At 48.1% G+C, this 16,006-nt stretch overlaps 1 protein-coding gene across 9 annotated transcripts in view; it reads left to right on the forward strand.

The window, feature by feature from the left end:
- The window catches only part of LOC129382698 (uncharacterized), a 73,512-nt gene that overhangs the window by 26,919 nt on the left and 30,587 nt on the right, over positions 1 to 16,006 (forward strand). For 4 of the 9 annotated variants that reach the window (XR_011895320.1, XR_008610744.1, XR_011895319.1 and 1 more), the window contains exon 2: positions 6,845 to 6,902. The exons of 2 other annotated variants lie outside the window; for them this stretch is intronic. Coding sequence is in view for 4 of the 7 variants with exons in the window: in XM_055066810.1 (XP_054922785.1) it covers positions 6,845 to 6,902 (58 nt within the window). In the remaining 3 variants the exon portion in view is untranslated. Of the gene's footprint in view, positions 1 to 6,844; positions 6,942 to 7,246; positions 7,326 to 16,006 lie in introns of all 9 variants that reach the window. 3 more of the 9 variants (XM_055066813.1, XM_055066812.2, XM_055066809.1) reach the window with 2 other exon arrangements.

Below are 16,006 nucleotides of genomic sequence, written 5' to 3' on the forward strand. Positions count from 1 at the left end.
TGGTGGTGCCGCAGAGTCTGCGAACGGACATACTGAGAGCCATGCACGACGATGTGACCTCTGGCCATCTATGATTCATCAGAACATTTAACCGGACACGGGAGCGTTTTACTGGCCCAAAATGCGGGACACAGTCAAGCACTACGTCGCCAGTTGCGAACAATGTCAACGCTAGAAGCGCCCTACGACCGCTCCGCCAGATCTTTTCCAACCTCTGCCGCCGCCTCGCCTGCCATTTGAACAAGTGGGTATCGATCGTCTGGGCCCATTTACCCGATCATCATCATCATCATCAGCCTGGTTACGCCCACTGCAGGGCAAAGGCCTCTCCCATACTTCTCCAACTACCCCGATCATGTACTAATTGTGGCCATGTTGTCCCTGCAAACTTCTTAATCTCATCCGCCCACCTAACTTTCTGCCGCCCTCTGCTACGCTTCCCTTCCCTTGGAATCCACTCCGAAACTCTTAATGACCATCGGTTATCTTCCCACCTTATTACGTGTCCTGCCCATGCCCGTTTCCTTTTCTTGATTTCAACTAAGATATAATTAACTCGCGTTTGTTCCCTCACCCAATCTGCTCTTTTCTTATGCCTAAACGTTACACCTATCATTCTTCTTTCCATAGCTCGTTGCGTCGTCCTCAATTTAAGTAGAACCCTTTTCGTAAACCTCCAGGTTTCTGCCCCATAGATGAGTACTGGTAAGAGACAGCTGTTATACACTTTTCTCGTGAGGGATAATGGCAACCTGATGTTCATAATCTGAGAATGCCTGCCAAACGCACCCCAGCCCATTCTTATTCTTCTGATTATTTCCGTCTCATGATCCGTATCCGCCATCACTACCTGCCCTAAGTAGATGTATTCCCTTACCCCTTCCAGTGCCTCGCTACCTATGTAGTCCTTGGTGTAAATGTGTGTTGGCTTCGTATGATATATATATATATATATATATATATATATATATATATATATATATATATATATATTGAAATACCACGGTCGAGAGGACGCTTTATCCAAGAATGAAAGATGGCATCGATGCAAATACGAACTCGAGTCGGTGATTGATGATGACTTGTACAGATGAAGGTGAAGTCCGCACAAATTTTTACAAAAATTTCTCCCGTGGAGGGAAGCGGCCAGCCTGGCCGCACATTAGACAGTGGAACGGAAATGAAAGGGCTTCAGGCGGGAAGCGTGCACGATCTCTGTTCCGCGGCAGCGTCGGTCAGTCGGGGCATCAACAGGTGTAACGGGATAGTTGACCGGCAAGGTCCGCTCTATGACTTTGTATGGTCCAATATAACGAAACTCAAGCTTCTCACATAAACCGGGTGTTCGTGCAGGTGTCCATAGGAGCATATCCTCACCAGGGTGGTAGGAAACGACGCGGTGAGAGGCATCGTACCGATGTTTGCGATCGTCTTGGCTGGCTTCGGTGTTCATACGGTCGCGACGACGACATTGGGCAAGACGAGACACAAGCTGGTCGCAAATGTATGGTGAAGCGTTGACGGGGCCAGAGAAGAAAGAAACGTCGATTGATGAGGTTGGGTGGCGGCCCTATACTAAGAAAAACGGAGAGTATCCGGTGGTGCGTTGAACAGACGTGTTGTATGCAAATATTTTTACAAATGGAAGAATCGCATCCCAGTTAGGTTGGTCAGGTTCAATATACATGGATAGCATGTCGCACAGCGTGCGATGAAATCGCTCTGTTAGGCTGTTGGTTTGAGGGTGGTAGCTAGACGTTGTCTTGTGCACCGTGTTGGACGCTTGCAGAACTTGATTAAGGGTGGTTGAAAGAAATACCTTGCCTCGGTCGCTCAAAAGAACGTGAGGTGCCCCGTGATGTAAGTAGATAGCCTGGAAGAAGAAGGCCGCTACTTCTGAGGCAGCTCCTGAACGTATTGGGGCTGTTTCAGCGTACCGGGTCAAGTGGTCAACAGCAGTGGCAATCCTATTGCCGTCTGGAGTAGGTGGGAGTGGCCCGAAAATGTCAATGCCGACGACACAGAAGGGTTGTGCTAGACAAGAAAGTTGTTGTAGCGTCCCGACTGGAGCAGTAGTAGATCGCTTACGGTGTTGGCAAAGCGTGTACGAGGCAACATATCTAGCGATGCTGGCGGAAAGACCTGGACAAAAGACTCGGCTGCGTATGCGCTCGTGTGTTTTGTGGTAGCCCAAGTGGCCTGACGTAGGGTCATCGTGTGAGGCCTGCAGAACTGCAGCGCGAAGAGAGCGCGGTGGAACAGGAACCCATCGATGGCCTTCCGGTTGAAAAATGTACCGGCAGAGCACGTCGTCTTCGAACTTGAACAGTTTGAGCTGTTTCCGTAGCCTGGCATTGGGTGAAGATGAAACACCGTTAAGGCGCTTGATGATACTATGGGAATAAGAATCCGTACGCTGGTGAGTGGAAAGCACTGAAGGGCGGTTTGATGGAGTCAAGGAAGAAATCGGTGTAACACACGATGCGTCCTCCGTGCAGCCAATTTGACTAGGGGATGTGACGTGCTCCGATGATGGTGGTAATGGGCATCGTGAAAGAGCATCGGCATCTTGGTGCCTCCTTCCGGATTTGTATATGACACCGAAATTATATACTTTTAATCGGAGTATCCAGCGGCGAAGGCGTCCAGACAAGTTTCTGATGGTCGACAACCAAAATAGGGCATGGTGGTAGGTCACAACCGTGAAATGTCGGCCGTGGAGATATGGACGAAATTTCTGAATGGACCAGACAACAGCCAAACACTCTTGTTCGGTTATCGAGTACTTCTTTTCCGCGGAAGTGAGAACGCGGCTTGCATATGCAACAACCTTTCCGCAAAATTCGTGGTCGCGCTGCAGCAGTACGGCACCAATTCCTTGACCACTAGCGTCAGTATCCAGTAATGTGGGCGCCTTGGCATCAAAATGACAAAGAACAGGTGGGGATGTTAGTGCGCGCTTGAGTTCTTGGAACGCGGCTTCACACTGATCGTTCCAATCGAAGGAACTTGAACTAGCAAGGAGGTTGTGGAGGGGCGAGGCAGTGCTGGCGATGTTCCGGATAAAACACCGAAAGTATGAGGCGAGTCCAATGAAGCTGCGCATTTCTTTTACACGAAGTGTGCGTGGAAAGTTGAGCACTGCGGAACTTTTTTCCGGATCGGGCTGGATGCCGTCTTTGCTAACGAGATGACGCAGGACTTTAATCGTTCTGCTAGCGAAACAATACTTCCTCGTGTTTAGTAGAAGTCCGGCATTAGAAAGGCATGTGAGCACTTCATCTAAGCGTTGAAGGTGGTCAGTGAAAGTCGAGGAAAACACGACGATGTCGTCGAGGTAACATAGACAAATTTACCACTTGAGGCCACGAAGAACAGTGTCGATCATTTATTCAGATGTGGCGGGAGCATTGCATAGACCGAAAGGCATTACGCTAAAGTCGTAAAGACAATCTGGAGTAGAAAAGGCGGTCTTTTCTTTGTCCGCTTCGCGCATTGAAATTCGCCAATATCTGGAGCGAAGATCAAGGCTGGAAAAGTACTGCGCGCCTTGCAAAGAATCGAGGGCGTCATCGATACGGGGCATCGGATATACATCCTTACGGGTGATCTTGTTTAGCGCGCGGTAGTCAACGCAAAATCGTACTGATCCATCCTTCTTCTGCACTAAAACGACGGGTGATGACCAACAACTGGTGGAGCGACGTGTGATGTTTCTTTTCAGCATATCGGCGACGTTCTCCACGACGTTATCGCGTTCGGCCAAAGAAACTCGGTAGGGACGACGGCGTACAATAGTCTGGCCATCGGTGTCGATACGATGGTAGGCAACGGAAGTCTGTCCGAGTGACGAAGTATCCATATCAAAGGAGGCCTGATGCTTCGTGAGCAATTTTAGAAACGCTTCACTCTGAGCAGCAATAAGGTCAGGACTTATCACGGAAGCAAGGGCAGATGAAGCAGATTTGCCCTGTTGAGGAAGAGCTTGCGAGGCGGCAAGATGAAGCAGGGAGACTGGTTGGGTATCCACATAACAGGTCACTGCGGAGCCTTGAGGTAGGAGGATTGTCTCAGCAGTCGCGTTTAACGCTATGATTACTGCAGAACTTTCTTTGAACCGCACCAGGCAGGAAGCGAAGACAATCCCACGGGCAAGACAGCGGCCGTAAGGAGTGATGAACACGTCGCCATTGGTGATGTCCGTAGAAGAGAGACATGATTTTCTCGTGGCCGGGAGGCAATACAGAATCGGCAGCAGTGAGAAAAAGCAGTCGTGGCTCATCGGCACTCCCGCTGCAATGGTCATATGGACTACACGTTGACGGAAAGAGATTAAAGCGGACGCTGACGAGAGAAAGTCCCAACCTAAAATTAGTTCATGAGCGCACGGGAATAAAATCGCGAACTTAATGTGATGACGGAAACCATCAATGAAGACGCGTGCTGTACATTGGGCTGATGGTCGAATGATTGCTCCATTAGCCCCAATCAGGGATGATATAATATAAGGCGTCTTCACTTTCCGCAGACGAGAGCACAGGTCCGCCCGCAAACAGATATAGTAGCTCTCGTGTCAAGCAGAGCTAACAAACGCACAGCCTCCACAGACACCAATAACATGTTCGAAGGACGTTCAAGAGGACTTGGAGCTCTACGCGGCGAAGCAGCTTTCCCTCCAAAAACTGCACTCGTTAGCTTTCCGGTCGCTGGACATGGAGTTGGGAGACAGGTCGAAGTGGCGAAACAGAACGTCGGAGCGGCGACGGGGAGCGACGTCTCTAGGCACGTGTGTTGTGTGCGGTGTTGGAGAAGTCGGCCGGAGATCGAGATCGGCGAACGGGAGGATTATCGTCATAAGTGCGGCAGACGCGAGGAGGTGGCTCATCGCGTTCAAAGGCAGCGCAACCACGGCGTTCGTCTTGCTGGCGGCGTCGGCAAAACCGGGAGATATGTCCTCGAAAGCCGCAGTAATAGCAGACAGGCCTCGACGAACGCAAGGCAGAGTAGTAAGGTGGGTTCGGAGCTCGGGCGACTAAAGGTGCCAGGTGATCGTGAACAGGCGCAGGTGGTGTGATTGGAGACGGCGCGGCTGGCATTGCAGCTACCTTGGCGTAAGAAGCCGGTTGTTGGCAAGGAGAAGCGTTGGTATGCTGGGCGTTCTGCAGTGAGGCCAATTCCTCCTTAATAATTCTGCCCAGGTCAGTAGAAGCAGGTTGGACGTGAGCGCTGTTGCAAGGGGGTGAGCCATGCGCTTGCAATTCTTCGCGAATTATGGCTCGTATGATAGACCGGAGCTCAGTACTGTTTGCCAGGGGGTTGCCGGAAAAGTCCGGTTGCAAGCGGATTGATTGCAGGGCGTCGAGGCGCTGACAGACGGAGACGACGTGCGACACCGTCGAAGGGTTTTGAGCGGCCAGTGCGTTGAAGGCAGTAGGTCCTATACCCTTTAGAAGGCGTCGTACACGGTCAGTTTCTGGCATGGCACTGTCGACACGGAGGCAAAGAGCGAGGATGTCCTCAATGTACGAGGTATACGACTCGCCATAGTGCTGGACGCGCTCAGACAGCCTCTTTTTCGCAATTTCCGAATGAACCGTGGGTGTGCCAAAAATCCGCCGTAGCTGCTCTCTGAAAGACGACCAATCACGGTAGTCCCTTTCGTGATTCAGGAACCATGTCTTGGCTACTTGAGAGACGTAAAATGGTACGTTGTTTAACCTCGATGTATCGTTCCAGTCGTTGTACTCACTGACACGATCGTAGTTGTCGAGCCAGTCTTCAACGTTCTCACTAGGCAAGCCAGAGAAGATTTCAGGATCGTGATACCGGTTGCTGGCAGGGCTGGGAGTGGGGGTGGCTGGCACTTGAACCGATATGGTGGACGCTACGGTCTGGTCTTGGCGTAGGCGGCGTCCCGAACGTAGCTCCAGGCGTGATCTTGAAGTGGATTGAGGTCGAAGAAATCTTAATGCGCCTCCACCACTTGAAATTCCACGGTCGAGACGACGCTTATTCCAGGAAGGAAAAATGGCGTCGATGCAAAAACGAACTCGAGCCGATGATTGATGATAACTTTGTGCAGATGAAGATGAAGTCCACATAAATGCTCTGTCACAGTATATATATATATATATATATACTGTGACAGTCAATTGAGAAAGTACACGCCCCCGTCTCCCTACCCTCCAACCGGAACCTTGCGCCCGACAGAAGACGGCGCACTTCCTCTCTGCTTTCCTGCCTCTCGTGGTCGAGATTGAGCCGCATTGGGCTGCTCACACTCACTTGCTTTTCTTCGCGCCTACAGCATACAGCGCACAGCAACACTTTTATCGCCTTCGGAGTTGATGCGGAACCTGATCGCGACGCCAATGGCAGAAATGCGCTTGGATTGTCCATATAATTGCTATCGCAACACAAGAGCAAGGTTCTATTCAATAAGTGAATAATGTAATACTTATAATGGGCTCCGGATCTCGCCGCAGCCACTAACTTCTCATGATATCTGACCAAACCTCCCAAAACACAGTCATGCCTGCTACAACGCCATCACTCACGAAACAGCAGTAGGCAAAAAAAAAGTATTAAATTCACTGGGTAGTGCAAGCGATCTGTTTAGCGCTAGTGTAGATCCCTGCTGCAAGCAGTAGTATATTTCGCTTGCATGTTCACGGCATCCTTCGCTAAAACACGTGGGGAAAGTGTTATAGTGCCAGTTTAAAATAAAAGAGACAAACAATTGAGCGAGAATGACGAGATATCTTTTCTGCTGCTTGATTTGTGAAAAATACGCACAATAGTGTGGGTTTATTTCTGTATCTGCCATGTAATCTTGCTTTTGCAGAAGCCGAGTTCACGAAATGTCCGGGAAACCTGATTTCATCTGTGTTCCTACTGCGCTGGTAATTTCTTTCCGTATGCCAAGTGTAAATATCATACGGGTGCGTTAATCCCAGAGAAACATTTCGGAAACCTGGTTTGAGGATGCGTTTTTCAGCTCATGTTTTCTTAGTTGAGCTAAGGTATAGCTATGCATTTGTTTTTGAGGGTTATGACTTCTTAGAATTAAACCTTTTCTTAGATAACCTTGTTTGCTTGGTTTAGGCGATTCTTGAATAGCACTGTAAATTACAATGTGGTATCACAGGAAGTTTCCGTTTAAAGCTGATAACTTCAACACTTGCAGAACAAGGGATATTCCTAGAGCCAAAATTTCAGTAAATGCCCTGAACTTTGTCTTTATCAGGTGATCAGCAGATTTCTTGGGGACGCTTATGCGGCTTCTTCTCCCCCACGTCAAATTAGAGAGGAGAACAAGCAGGAGTGTAAGTAGAATGAGAGAAGTGAAAATGGGAAAAGGGTGGAGTGTTTCACCGTGATGGTGAATGAACATGGTGGAGGCAGTTGTGCGGTTTTTCAAGGTGTAGGGGTGACCAAAACCGAAAAGGGTGTTCATGTGTACGCAGCTTCTGTCACTACGGTGGGCATAGTTTTCCTAAACACCAGGAAGTAAGAAGAGATGGGGGAGGAGAGGTGGGGGAGGTGCCTTGTGACAGATTTTAAAAGAGGAAGGAAACCCGACAAATGCAGCGACATCCATTATTCAAAACGTTCCAAGCAGAGTATCGTTAAGCTGCAGGTGCATCTTGAAGCACTGCTAGTTCCTACAAACCAGAGGAGGTGCTTCAAGTTATGATGCGAAAATAGTGCCATGTGCTGAAAGTAGCGTGCGCGAAAATTTTCCTTTGGCTTTATCGCAAAAAGCATAGCCACAAAGAAAGCAAAGGATATACAGAGTGTCCCATCTGTCGTGCAGCAAGATTTAACACAAGGCAGGATATTTCACGCTATTAAAACATGTGCATATAGGTTAGTTTCGTGTTTAGAAACCGCCATTATTAGTAGTTTCTAACATTCAGTTCATTCTTTTAAAAAGGTGACTGTCACTTTAGTTTATGGCGAAGATGATGGGGGTGCAACCTGAGCTCTCATTAGACATTCAATAAATTAATTCACGGTTTCGTTTCTAAGAATTGTTACAGCCTATTGTCCTCTCCTACCAGAGTTCGTGGTTCGAGTACTTTAATTAACTCTACCTTAATGAAGTATGCATTAATTAACTTCGCCCAGGTTAACACGAAAAGTCGCGTGTTTGACTGCCACCAAACGTCGTGGCTTGCAGTGCCTTAATTAGCTCTATCTTGATTAACTATATCCTAAATAACTTCGCCTAAATTGACACCAACGGTAGTGGGTTTGACTCTCCATCTTGTCGATGTCAATTAGAATCCAATTAAAGGATAAGGCCGGTTGGCCCATATCTCCAAGTTGGATCGCGGGTTGAAGTGCCTTGAATGAATTCGCCTTATTTACACCAAAGCTCGTGCGTAGTGCCACCAAACGTCGAGTGTTTGATTCCCACGAAAGACTGTGGGTTCGACTACCACCAAAGGTTGTGGGTTCGACTTCCGACCTTGACTAGGTAAATTGGAATCCGCCCATATCTCCAAGTTGGGTCACGAGTTCGAGTGTCTTAATTAGATTCTTTATAATTAACACTAAAGGTCGAGAGTTCGACTACCACCAAAGATAATGGATTGAATTATGGACCTTGACGATTTCAATTGGAATCCAACTTTTAGGTGAGGCCGGTTCGCCTATATTTCAAAATTGGATCGCGGGTTTCAGTGCCCCAATTCGCTCAATTAACACTTAAGATTAATAAAGTACAACACTATGTTGTAAATAAAGAATGAATGAATGAATGAATGAATGAATCAATCAATCAATCAATGGAAAGGTCGGTCGTAGATTCCCACCAAAGGTCGAAGGTTCGACTCCCACCAAAGATCCTGAGCTGAGCTCTCAATCTTCACGATGTGAATTGGAATCCAACTTGGGGATATGACCGGCTCGCTCGCAAGTTGGTTCGCTTGAATTGTGGTGCCATACCACCGGACATGGGACTTTTAGACCCATGAGCCACCTAAGGCTTTTGGCTTAATAAATGCTTTTTTATTGTTTTCATAATTGTAGAAAAATCAAAAGGATGTGCAAAATTCTGAAAGGCGTAAAATGACGTGTGTTCAACAAGGTGCACAACGCGCGTTTAGTATTTCCAGTGAGCAGTGAGAGACGGTAAAATATGAAAAATGCCATCAACCGGCTCCCCTTCGTGCAAGTGATAGCCGCGGTGTAGGAAATGTGTACTGAAGGACTAAGTATTAGGTTTGACCATCCATGATTTCATTACTTGCATCTAAACGCAAGCGTACAAACGTGCTTTCATTTCGCCCCAAACGTAAATCAAACCGTCGACTTCGTGCTCACTACTGGAGCCCTAATGACACCCCGTGGTAGATATGGGCTGTTGGGATTCCATTTGAGGCAAGAAGAGGGGAAAATAAAACAACAGAAATAACAGGAGGGCATGGCGTCGTGCTCGTTATTGCATTCTGATGTGTTGTTTATTCCTGCTGCTTGCCTCAAGAATAACTCTAAGCCTGGAGCGCAAGCAAGCATGAAGTCAAGGCCCGCGTCGATAAAAAATCGCTTAAGCTGGAATTGTTCGTAAGAGATATGTCAGCCAATCCTGATACAGTGCATATCATTAACGAAAAACGAACGGTCAATGACAAAAGTCACTTGAGAAAGAAAAGCTTCTTCGGCCCCCAAAACAAAGGTACGCAGTCAATTTGCAAAGCGGCGCTAGCGTTTTTTCAGCTTCCTTGCCACCGTGCCCTCTCCACTAGTTCACTTAGCGCAGCACTTTCGTCCTGTATTAGAAAGCGCAGTGCGTGATGACTGCATTGCGCTTTTTCGTTTGACTTTGGGCAGAAGCCATTCACCACGAGCTAATGGTGCTTTGGAGGCACCGGCGTGGCTCAAGCGCTGGTAGCAGACGGCATTCAGCTGCATTAGTGAATTAGTGGCGCACGGAGGTGAATGTCATACATTTTTGTTAGGAGCACTCCTTTAGAAGGGAATTACGAGTACGAAGTCTAGATAAATATTAGGACAATTCGGTAAATGCTTCTTGTGTGCTATAGTCCTGTAATTATGACTGCCATTTCTTGCTATATTTAAGAAAAAGAGACGCTTGTCCAGAGTCACGATTCCATGTATCCGATTCTCATATATGGAGGTATAGCCGGTATTCTGCTTTATGCGATGCCATGCTATATCGCATGATGTATATGCGGGCTACATTTCTAGAATATTCTATCACTAATGTCGCTCAAACAAGGTCTTACCTTCTTGACTTAATTAATCGCCAGAATTTTCAGAATTGCCGCCCAAAAACAAACGTCATGGAATGTAACGCTCAGTTTTTTTAGCATTACATTTTAAACTTATAAGAGTAATAAATACAAAAGTGCAAAGCAATAACTGAGTTGAAAACTGAAAGTGGCATTATTTTAGTGGCCCGGATCCGTACCGGCAGCGTGTTGCTGCCTGTGCGATGTCATGTACAGGCACGGCGTGAAAGCTGTTAATGGTGGCGGAAATTTCGCCGCGCCCGCACGTATCGCGTCCGATGCTTCCGAGAAGCTCAAGCGTAACGCTGAGCTTTGCTATCGCAGTTTAGGCTGCACTATCACGGGCAGCGAATGACATTCCCGATACGGAAGCGTGGTGGTAGGTCGCTAAGAAGGACTTTGGCATTAATAAATACACGGGAATAAATTTTGAGCAGAGCATTCGAACAGAGGACCCCTAGCACAACAGCTCGGTCGGCGAACCATTAGGCTATTGGCCCATGACTGAGTAAACTGGAATAAAACTTCTATAGGAATTCCATACGTGCAAGCCCGCGTGGTCAGGCGCTTGGTGAGTTTTATGAACACTCCAGAAAAGTTTTCATTGTCATCGATTATCACACAAAAAATGCATTTTTCTTGATTTTTAATACGTTTTTTGAAGAATACTGCTCGCAAAAAGTGTATGATTTTGTTCTTCTTCATAAGTTGAACGCCAGGTGGCGAAATATGTTTAGGCGTGTTCGTGGTTAAATATGAGATTGGTGCGCCGAAGAAGCTGTTATTCTGGGACCTCAGTTTCAACAACTTTGCTTCCTCGAACGAATTGAAATACAACCTACGCAAGCTATGCAGACCATAATAACCCTGTCTCCTTGTGTCATCGTTTTATCGCATGCAGTAGCAACGGTATGGCAAATCAGAATAGTGCCTCTGTTTCATGGCTTCCGCAGCGAAGGACCGCGTCCCTAACATCGCGCAAACATGGCTCCGTCTGCTTTCAGAACGCCAGCCGAGAAACGCCAACGAAACGCTAATCGCAATGATGGAAGGCGGGTCCGCATACGCGCAAGGACCACTCCGTTAGCTTGGATGCAGAAGTTATGTGCTGCCTTGTGTGCGACGCACGCTGCACCTCAAAGCCCAGAAGCACTCAGACGTGCACTGCGAGAAGAGGACGCCGAGGCAAAGTGAGAATGTCGACAAAGCCCTGCAGTTTAGGAGCACGAAGCTGACGCACACGTCGTCACACGTCGTCATCTTGCCGTACTACGCAAACGCGAGGTCAACACCAGGCGACAACGCCCACAAGACCCTGTAGTTCTAACCTATACTGCTAGTGGTCACCGAGTTATCTCGGTTCATGTGTCTACACAAGCTACACCACGCGTGTTCCCTTAGTCATCTTATGCTTACTGCAATGTATACTGCCACTGAAGCTACGAGCCTTACACTTCGTGTAGTATTATAACATGTTGTTATTGCATTCTTTGCTTCGCCCTTATGGCGAAACTGATTTTTTGTTTATTTCTCCTCCATCCAGAACCCATGCCCTATTTTCCTCACCTCATGCGCCACACAACTATAAGAAGGAATCGTTATGAACAGGCAGCCACCCTATACATAAAAGAGGAAGGCTACGTTTCCGAACCATGTTCGGCGTTATACATAACTTGTCGGTGCACGAAATACTTTTATAGATTAAGGAGGAAGTCATGGACGAATAGAGCACCAATCGCAATAGCTATAAGATGGCCCTTCACGTAAAAGGAGCTTATGGCATTGCCGCTGATGAAGCGATAGTAGGGAACCTTAGGAATACGAGGTGCGGATAAAGAATTCTCAACTACGTTCGCAAGTTTCTCGTGGGTACATCAGTGGCGGTAGGCCTGGGCAACCTAAAGACGGGCAAGATAAAGGCCCTGTCATAGGAAACGTCTCCAAAGTCAATAATGTTACCTCTCATCTTAAGTATAACCATGATGGGCTTGCGGTGTTGCCAAAACAAAACCAAAAGAAATCCCATGACGTAAACGCAACTGTAAGCCGATGACCTTGCCATCTGGAAGCGTGCAGCGTGGCCGGGACCGCTACAAGGCACGCTGCAAGAAGCCATCAGCTGGACAGAGAAGCACCTGGTGGTCTTACCCACCGGGGTAGCGTCGGGGCTTTGTCGTTTCGCTGCGAAGCTCGAGGGCGTGAGACCAAATCCCAGCCTCGGCATCCGTAATTCTATGGGGCGAAATGCAATAACGCCCGTGTACCGTGCATCGGGTGCTGGCTAAAGAACACCAGGTGTTCAAAATTATTTGGGAGTGCCTCACTAAAGCATGCCTCATAACGAAATGGGGATTTTATAATGATATGCTGACAGTTTCCAGCCTGCCCTATACCCCGGAGATGTCAGAAGCCTTCCTACTCAAGAACTAGATGATGTCTTCGGCAAGAAACGCGAGACCTAGTACTCATGATGGATGAGAAAACTATACCCAAGGTACACTTACTTTGGGTACTGTGTCTCCCCCACCAGAAGGACGGCGCCGGTCTCGCAACTGTCCAGAAACTCAATGAAACTGTCACCCAGCTCGCAAACCTCGCAAGAAGACTCGCCAAACGAAAACACGGTTTAAAAGAACGACATGTGGTACGACTCATGCAAGCATGAGTCGTTAGCAGGGTGACCTACGGAACACCGCCTAGTGCTGAAGAACAGTGACGAAGACGAGCTACACATTATCATCACGGAGACGTACAAATTGGACATGAAAGTACCATAGACAAAGTCAACAGAGTAGCTCCAAAAGCTCGGCTTCTATAACGCGTGGAAGGAGCTATTGCGAGCCCACAAGGCCAGCCAGATACAATGGCTCCGACTATCACCTACAGGTAGAGCAACGCTTCGATGACTGGGTTAAGCAACAGACGAAGTAGCAAAGGGCACGCTAACAATCTAAAGATACATCTAGCCCTACGAGAAAAATATCGCGGTTGTGGGTATCTCCTCAATGCATACATTGTCACGTGCTACACGAGGTCTTTGTGACAAGAAGTATTACATTGGCAGAGACGAGCACTAGCCGAGCGAGAAGATGACTGACAGCTTTTCTTTACCTGAATGCTGGCTCGCTCTCGCTGCACGTGGTGACCTGGTGTTATTTCCCTCTCTGAAAAAAAAACGAGCATCGTCCCGATATTCGTGCAAGTACATGTAGGTAAAGAGCAAAGGGGGACGAACAGACAGTATGCAGGAGGGGGGCGAGAATGAGAAAGTTGAGACGTTGTCGCACTATCGCGTGAAGTAAGGCTTCATCGTGCAACATGGACAATCTCCGAGTGGTGCTTTCGACGATGGCGCGATATGACATTACCGGGTGCCGCATATTTGTGAACAAAGTTACGCCCACACGCAGACACATATACTGGATGCAGATTATTTATGACTATTTAACGTTGTGTACAGGTGGCCATGCACGCAATGAATGTCATCATTGAATGAAACCGCCGAGAGCAGCAGTCACAAACTCCACACGCTGCCGAAGCCAACCGCAGGCTGTGATGAGATGTGTCTTCGGAACATTCGCCATTACATCAACAATAGCTGCCCTGAGAGCCTCAAGGGTGTTTGTGGTTGCTTCTTTGGACTCCCTCTCGACTATGCCCCATACGTAGTAGTCCAGTGGGATGAAATCTAGGGAGCTAGGAGGCCACATGTTTGGAGTAACGTGGTTCTATAGGCTTTCGGCCATCCATTCTTGCGTAATATGGCTGTGCAGATGGTGCAGACTCTTGCTGGAAAACATACGGCCTCTCACGTGCTACAGCAGCAATCCAGGGCTTCCCAACTGTGTTCAATACCTCAGTGTACGCAACAGCGTTAACTCAGGCATCACGGAGAAAAACATATGGGGCATCACGTCTCCTTCACTGCTCACGACACACAGGACCAACGCTGATGCCGGAAATTCTGTCCACATGACAGTTGGAACATCCTCGGGGCGTTTTCACAGCCAGCGATCATTCTTGCGGTTCCGCTTCTAGTCCAGGATGAAGTTTTTTCCTCGGAGAAAAACCACAACATAACAGGCTCTTCTGGTTGTTTCAGTTTCACCAGGAGCCGCTTAGCTCTGGTCAGGCAGTTCTCCTTCGTTTTGTCAGACAAGAACTCTCCTCTCCGCATAACATAATACTTGTAGCAAAGGTCCCCATGAACCACACGTCTGAAAATGGTCTCATCAACCTCCGCATCCTTGGTGAGGGCTCTTATGAACTTGCCAGGGTTTTCATCAATGACAGCTGGGAGGCGACTAGTGAATTCTGGTGTCATAAGAGTGTCAGAAAGCTGACAATGCCGTTTCCTTTGTGAAACAGCGTCCACATCACCATGGGGAGCCTTCAGTTATTTCAGAACATTGAGCACGAACGATCGGTCAACATTCAAGAATGTTGCAATCTCGGAATCAGGGTGCCCTACAGCCAAGTTCACGATAACTACATGTCTCTTCATTTGCTGAGTTAACTGAAGTTCTGGCATGGTTACCTACAACAAAAACGTATTTGCAGCTATTAGGCACCTAGAGGATGGGAGTGACGAAATGTGGGTTCTCAAATACCCGCCGCACCCTGTATATGGAACAACCTCGTAGTTCACGTTACTAGTGCGACGCAGCACTTTGTAGAATCCAAGGTAGCGACTGAAAAGCTTCACTACCAACGCTTGGCAGTGAATCGGCCTCCACACACAAACTTGATCGACCGGGCAGTATTCAACTCGGCGATTGCGAAGATTGTATCGGGGTGCATCTGTACTCTGCTGTTGCGTAAGGGGTAGGTGCGCCAGTTGGCGAGCTTCTTCGGTGCATCGCGTGAATTGGTCAGCGCCAGGGGCGAGCAACGCGTCGTAATTGTGCGGAAGCATAGCATCTAGCATGGTCTCAACCTCACGTCCGTAGGCAAGACGGAACGGCGTAAACCGCGTTGTTTCTTGGATGACTGTGTTGTACACAAATGTTACGTATGATAGAACTTCACCCCACGTCTTGTGCTGTGCATCTGCCTACATGGCTAACATGTCGGCGATGGTTTTGTTCAAGCGTTAGGTCAACCCGTTGGCCTGTGGATAATATGCAGTGGACTTGCGATTACTTGTGTAGCTTAGCTTGAATATATCGTCAATCAGTTGGCCCGTGAAAGATGTGCATCTGTCAGTGACCATGCACATTGGGGCGCGATGTCGAACAACGATCTGGTCTATAAAATAGAGGGCAACATCGGCAGCCATGGCGCGTTGTAGAGCCGTTGTCTCGGCGTATCTCGTTAAGTAGCCTGTGCCTATTATGATGCACTTGTTCCCGACTGATCACAATGGAAAAGGCCCCGGTAAGTCTATCGCTATTTGATCGAATGGTACCCTAGGTGGTGCGATCGATTGCAGCAGCTCCGCGGGATTCGCTGGCGGGGATATGCGGCGTTGATATTCATTACTTTTGCAGCGCTTGACAGGTGCAGAAAGTTCGGGCCAGTAGTACGCCTGTCGAACTCTGGCGAGAGTGCGTGAGGAGCCTATGCGACCAGAGGTAGGCTCCTCGTGCGAGGCAAGAAGAATGTCGTCGAGCATATGAGTAGGTACGACAAGAAGTTAGGCTTTACTGTTCCTGTTAGAGTTTTTGTATACAAGAGACCACTTCAAAAGCAGATAGAAAAGAAACTGCGAGAAAGGCGTCGTGCTGGGGGCGAGTTGCGTCTTTCGA

This window comes from Dermacentor andersoni, chromosome 6, assembly GCF_023375885.2.
Source record: "Dermacentor andersoni chromosome 6, qqDerAnde1_hic_scaffold, whole genome shotgun sequence".
Classification (NCBI taxonomy): Eukaryota; Metazoa; Arthropoda; class Arachnida; order Ixodida; family Ixodidae; genus Dermacentor; species Dermacentor andersoni.